The 6,803-nt window shown below is 33.7% G+C and overlaps 1 protein-coding gene across 4 annotated transcripts; it reads right to left on the reverse strand.

Moving 5' to 3' along the window:
- Nucleotides 1-3,075, reverse strand: LOC130713881 (pre-mRNA-splicing factor sap145-like). Of its 4 annotated transcripts, none has more exons than XR_009011059.1 (4): nucleotides 2,929-3,075; nucleotides 2,507-2,598; nucleotides 274-2,342; nucleotides 1-176 (listed from the first exon to the last, which is right to left on the reverse strand). XR_009011059.1 is itself a non-coding variant. In XM_057563700.1 (3 exons), exons 1-3 carry the CDS (start codon nucleotides 2,359-2,361, stop codon nucleotides 139-141), a joined length of 279 nt encoding a protein of 92 aa, XP_057419683.1. In that variant the 5' UTR covers nucleotides 2,362-2,464; the 3' UTR covers nucleotides 1-138. The 4 variants fall into 4 exon arrangements, 1 of the variants encoding a protein (XP_057419683.1); XR_009011060.1 differs by having other exon boundaries at nucleotides 274-379; nucleotides 2,227-2,342; nucleotides 2,507-3,067; XR_009011058.1 differs by having other exon boundaries at nucleotides 2,507-3,072.
- Nucleotides 3,076-6,803: the final 3,728 nt, after the last annotated feature.

Below are 6,803 nucleotides of genomic sequence, written 5' to 3' on the forward strand. Positions count from 1 at the left end.
TTTATCATAAATCAATGCCCAATAATATTATGCAAAAATATCACATGATTATATATCCCCATTATATCACATAATATGCCAGTTCAATACAACAGATAATAAAAGACAAATAACTCAAGGATGCCCATTGCCAAACACCTACAGGTCCAGGCTTGGTAATTGCCACAGCCTCTCCCCTGGAAGCACAACATACATATATATAAGAGAAAGCCACAGCTATCAGGCATGCTTGCATAATTAACCCATAACTATCGGTTTAGAATGATGACTAACCTGCAAAAACTCTCTTCTGACTCCAATGCCTAGGCATAGGTACGGTATTGCTATAAGATTTCAAAAACCCCAGCAACTTTGGGTCTGATGCAGTAGCATCCCACACCTGGAAAATGAAAAAGAAACTACCAAGCATTTCCAAAATGGCCATGATGCCAAATTAATAGAAAGAAGCTGAAACCAAATTAAACCTTTCAGTACAGTTCTCAAAAGGAAGACGGCAGTAAAAAATGGATAAGCAGCAAAAATAAATGTCACAACTTTTTCTTGTTTGAGATGACTTTCTTTTTTAGCTCATTATCATTTTCTTCTTCATCTTTGGAATTGAATCAGCCTTCTTATTAGTAGAAGCATTATATAATGGCAAAAGTAATGCTTTCAAGCTTAATTGAGCGATGCTTCCATTCACAAAGGGACATGAAAAATTAATTGTAATTCTTCCATTCAATCAATCAAACAATCAAAATATCGGATAATAAAGCAATGTAGTCCAACAAATATCGGACATGCATAGATCTTGATCCACAGAAAACACCAATATATTTTGCCAAAAGACACATTTTCCTAAAAAGAAAGGCACTCACACAAACAAAACTGCAGAAAGCCCATTAAACATGAATTCACAATGCCAAAGACCATCTTTTCTTCAATGAAAGCTATAAATTGTCAACTGCAGTAAGAAGCCAAACAATGGGTAAAATAAACCTTAACTCGCTAAAACTTTGACCCAAAGCCAAGTAGAAAATAATAATCCTTCACTATGTTTAGCAATCTGTTTGCAATAGTAAGACCTGTACTCAACACCCAGTGCATGAAGTACCCAAAACAATAAAAAAAACGTGCAGTATTCCTCAAAATCCGCTATTTCCGTTTAGCTTCCAGCGCCGCTACGGCCGTCGCGGCCGCAATTGCGCTTCTCGCGGTGGCCGCTATGTCGCGGCGTAGCGATTGCGGTGGCCCTAAAATCCGCTACGCTATAGCGGGTCGCGGCCGCTATAGCCGCTATTTGATAACACTGCTTGGAAAAGAGGAAAAATCATTCACTTACGTTAAACCCCACTCCCAAATACAGCTTCCTCAATTTCGCCCCAACCCATGACAGCTTGAAACTTTGTGGAAGCACCTTAACTCACAAAATTTAAATCTTCAACCTTAATTTCAATGGAGCTCCTCAAACACAACAATCCATTAACATCACCTTTCGCAAACAATACATTGAAAACTGGAAGCAATGTCCATCAATTTTCTTCCTTGGGCTCCATATATACTTTTATAGCATTTTTGGATCAACTTATTTTTTCTCTAGAATCAATTCTGGCACAAAGAGAAGCTGCTCACTAAGCTTCTTCCTCAATTTTTTCTCCAGAATCAATTACAGAAGAATTTCCAAACATGCTCAAAATACTATTAAAAAAAAAGGGTTACCAACTTTTTTTATGGGCAAGCGGCTCTGCTAACTTGGTATTAACAGAAGAAGTCCACACCATTTATTTCCATGAGTAATGTGCAAAAACCATCATCAAAATAACTCACTAGTGTTAGAAATTCCCCTTCGAATTGTACCAAAAGAGTGAAGTGTTATCTATAGAATAACATGCTAATTACTATAAAAAAAACAGATACAAAATCATGTGATCATAAGTTTTCCTGTTCAAAAGTAACAATATGAATTAAAACAACTAACTATACAATGACCTTGAGACATTCACCAAAAACAAAGGAAATTAAGCTTTCAAAATTAGAACTGACCAAAACTAAATGGAAAACTCAAATTGTGACTTTCACTCTCAAAACAAAACTGAATCAAAAGCCATAACATTTATTAAACTGGGCTGGTTACCTAGATGGGTATTACATGGTAAGTCCAAAAAGTTTTTACATAAAGTGCACATGAGTGGAAAAACATATTTAAATGTAATTGCAGCATTTTGATGGAGACTAACAATTACTTACATCCAAGCCACTCAAGTCGTGTTCAAGTTCAGATTGGTCCATTTTCCTTTGAACCTCATATACTCTCTCTCTTCTCATCCGCAACAACTCAACCTCAGTTAGATTTTTCTCCAACCCTGCATCAGTATAGCACATTGTTAACTTATAGGCTTTAAATTGTTTATTTCATCCAACCTTGCTTATCAAACTGATGAACCTATATAAAACTTGTAACAAACTCTGAAAATTAATATTAAACTGAAATAACTTGAGATATTGCAGCTAAAGGAGGAACATTTACCTGTGCCACATTTATTTGGAAGCACTTAAGCCACTTTCAGCAGTGTATTTGTACAATGACACACCAAGCAGAAAACCAAACCCTTTTCAAACCTGGAATGCAGCAAGCAAAATTCAAATAAAAATAAAAAAAGAAGACATGGATCATGGATGAAAGCAGGAAGAAATCAAAATACACAAAATGAATAATGTGTTTATCAGAGAGGGGGCATGTTCCAAGGACAATCGATTCGTGAATGCCATAGGACACTGAAGCATGTTCCTCTGGCAGAGGAATTCGATGTCTCAGAAAATGATTCAGGTCTGCATCTCAAGTGACAATCAGGGATGGGTTTTGAGGAGGTCGGAGAAAGGAGGTGAGTTCTTGGTGTGGTGGAGATATTAATTCTTGGGGCTTGAAAAGAGATTGCAGTAGAGGCGCACCACTTGAGCTTCGGCTTTCTACTGAGAGTCACAATTGGGGCATATGGAGATGGCGATGTCGCTGTTGAAGGGCGGTGGTGGACGAAGCTGAATTTGGTTCCTCTGTTGAAAACGTATGGTGGCATCTTTTCTAGCTGAAGTATATTCCTTTTTTTTTTGCACAATTGTAGCTGAAGTAGAATAAAAAAGGAAATTTTAATAATTGTTGGTATCTTAATAATTGTATCTTAATAAATAAAAAAGGAAAAACTTGAACTGATCTTGATAACGCGTGGAAAAAATAAAATTCCAAATTAAAATTGATTCAAAATTTGAATATCTTAATTGAACATGAATGATTTAATAACTTATTAATTTATTTATTGACTCATTAATTTCAACCAATGAAAATTAATCATTGTGAACCAATTAGAATAAGCCATTTGGAAATTCAATAGAAACAACCAATAGAATGAAAACATGTGGATATTAAGTAATAATGTGGCCCACTTTAGTGGATGGGCTTTATATATTATTAAGAATACACAACCTTTTGTCTTCAAAGAAAAATTAAATGGAAAAAAGAAGTTCATGAGAACAATCCTCTCATGAGTTGACCAAAAACAACCAACCCCAAAACACACTTAGAGAAAGTGTCTCATTAAAACCTTTCTAAGAAAAACTCAATGGGAAAAAAACCTTAGGAAGGAAAAAGAGTGCAACAAACTCTAGGGTGCAAATATAGCACACCTATGATAGCCTTAAAAAAACACCCAACAAAACACCTAGCAACTGCGTTCCAAGACAATAAACTCCAAAACCACACTGTTTACTCCAAATTACAACACCAATAACACACCATTTATCCCAAGAGAGCACACCCTTCGTTGTAAACTCAACCACAATGCAGAGCACAAATCTATTGCAAAAATCACATAAAAAACCTCCCACCATAAGCCAAGACAATAGCAAACCTCCCACCATAAGCCAAGACAATAACAACAACTTCTTATGCTACATTTCTAAGGAACTAACTCTTAAACCTCACACCATGCAATCCAATACAGATAGCCAAATCCTAATGCCAAACCACGCCACACACACCCCCCGAATTTTGCATCCCCACACCATCATTATTTATCACCTTTATTTTCATTCCATGAAGACCACATAGCAAACCGTCATACCAACAGCACGCCGCCAAAACGCAGCAATAAAACCCACCACAATAATCGCTGGAATTGATGCTAAATCCAAACCCCACTCAGCAGCATGTTTACATTAATATTTATTTATAAATAAATGTTTTTTTGGCACATACATGCCTTATAATTTAAATACGATTACAACGCAACGCGTGAGGTCCCGTGCAACTGCACTAACATCTGACTTGTTCTTTGAATAAAAGTTTAAACTTTAAACTCCAAGAACTTATCTTCTCTAAGTGAGTGATTCACGTTAGAGGATAAAATAAGTCATAATAAGTGTATAGAAATCAACAGTTGAAATCAAAATGTATCCAATATTTTTAGTTATGTATTACTTCCAAGAGAATAGACAAGTGTATATGCTCGTACTCTTTTACTTAAATATACATGGAAGTTGGATTTAACTCTTATAAAGTGAGTGGTCACTTTAGAGGGTAACTTAAGTAACCATAACAATTGATTGAGTAATAAATTGTTGAAATTTAGAGAACAACATAGTTTCTTATGCATATGTAAGCAAATGATCATAATTCCAACCGTTAATATTTAATCGACGATTATTATGGATTTCTTTATTCTATAAAGTGACTACTCGCTTAAGAAGAGTCAAATCCCTCCTATGTATACCAATAAGCTCATCATTTAAATAATCTAAAATGTAATATTTCTTGATGAATATCAGAGTTAATATCTTGTTCAACCATTACTTTTCTTTAGAAAGATAAAAGATATATATTAATATAGAAACACTCTCAAGTCACTACAAGCTAAAAAACCACAGAAAAATTCGACCAAACCATTTGTTTTACCGCATAAGGAACTTTATTGAAAAATTGATCAAACATACAACCAAGGCTCAAAATGAAACTTAGGATTGAGCCTCGTTAAAACTTTACTAAGAAAAACCCAAATGGAATAAAAACCCAGTGATGGAGAAAGAGTACCACAATACCTATGAGTGCCTTACAAACCAAACCCCCAAAAGCACCACAAAATCAAACCCACGAGATCACACTCAATTACATCATTAAAATAGTAAATTGTTCAAACAAAATAGTAGTAACCTAGCCTCAAACATTATAGCCATGAATTAGAATTGCAGCACCAAATTTACTCCCAAATTATTGTCGTTTTCATAATTCCCCACATAACCTAAGACCTTGAAACCAATCAGCACCCCATATGGAACTAAAAACCACAACAATTCTGCTAGCCCACCCGTGGAAGAAAAATTCGACCAGACCATACAAAGAAAAATGAAAAGGGACCCCGAAAAAACACGATAACACCCGAGATTACTTATCCGAGTTTAGTAAAGCAGAAAAGTTATCCAAATTACCCTCAATAAAAATTATACCAATCAAAACTAAGCCAGCTGAGAATCTGCATGGCCATGCCTATACCGGCCGCCTTACAAGTGAAGAAAAGGAGATGCTGGGTAAAATGGTTGACAACAAAGTCAAACCAGATAAAACTTTTACATAATGAATCCACCAGTAATGGAGCCTGACACAATAAGGCTTAAAGAAAAATATATACACCAATATACGACATTGGAATTCCTTGCTCTTGGGATCCCATGATTTTTGAATCCTTTCATTCACTATTTTTTTTTCCTTCAATAATTTCTTCTACACATGACCATAATCTCGATTTACAGAGCTGTAAACATTCATTCATTTTAATAAATCAAATAAAGAAACTAGTATTAAATTAAAATTAATATTTTTTTATTTATTCATAAATATCGGTTCAAATTATGAACTAAACAACGAATGTATTACAACTGTTAATAATCAATTATAGAACAAATAAATGTCTTTCATATTGAAATATAGGCAAAAAAAAAAATTGGTTGGATCGCAATTCTATAAAAGTGGACTTCTATACCAAAAATTAAATCATTCGTTTTTTTTTTTTTTGAAAAAAGAGGAATCTATGATAGCATTTATTAGGGCTATTCAATTTCACGGAAAAGTCCAACATTTTTTTAACAAAAAGAAATATTGCGAAAAATATTAATTAGTTATAATCAAAGAGTATTTTAAAAGAGATTAATTTCTATGCACCGACGGTGTAAATAAGTTTTACACCATCATTCAATCACATCCCTCCATTTTGTTAGCTCACAATTAATTTTGAATTTAAAAATATCTAAAAATAGGAAATGGAAGGTTGTGATTGAATGATGGTGTAAAACTTTTTACACCGTCGGTGCATAGAAATTAATCTCATTTTAAAAACTATTCTTATACGTACAGTATTAAATAAATGTCTATATTCAATATTCTAGATTTAAAATTTAAAATTGATTATCATTCTATTTACTAAAAAATTTATTATATATCAAAGTAAAAAAAAAATCACTTAATTTATTCTTTCAATCTCACCGATTTATTTGGATAAAAGTTGGTTCTTATGAGTTTAGGTAAGCCGCTATTACGCTAAAATCGGTAGATACACTACTCCTAAGAATTAGTTCTGAAGCATCTCAATTCGAATTCGAGCAGGGGCGTGACATCCTATTTTTTCAAATAATAAGCCTGATAATAAAGTCAATTACATATTTCAATTCCGAGTATTCCCACCTTTTCTATATATATATATATATATATATATATATATATATATATATATATGTGATATATTCAACTTGAGAGCCTATAATGTCTTTTATATATATAACAT

Source organism: Lotus japonicus, chromosome 4, assembly GCF_012489685.1.
Source record: "Lotus japonicus ecotype B-129 chromosome 4, LjGifu_v1.2".
NCBI lineage: Eukaryota > Viridiplantae > Streptophyta > Magnoliopsida > Fabales > Fabaceae > Lotus > Lotus japonicus.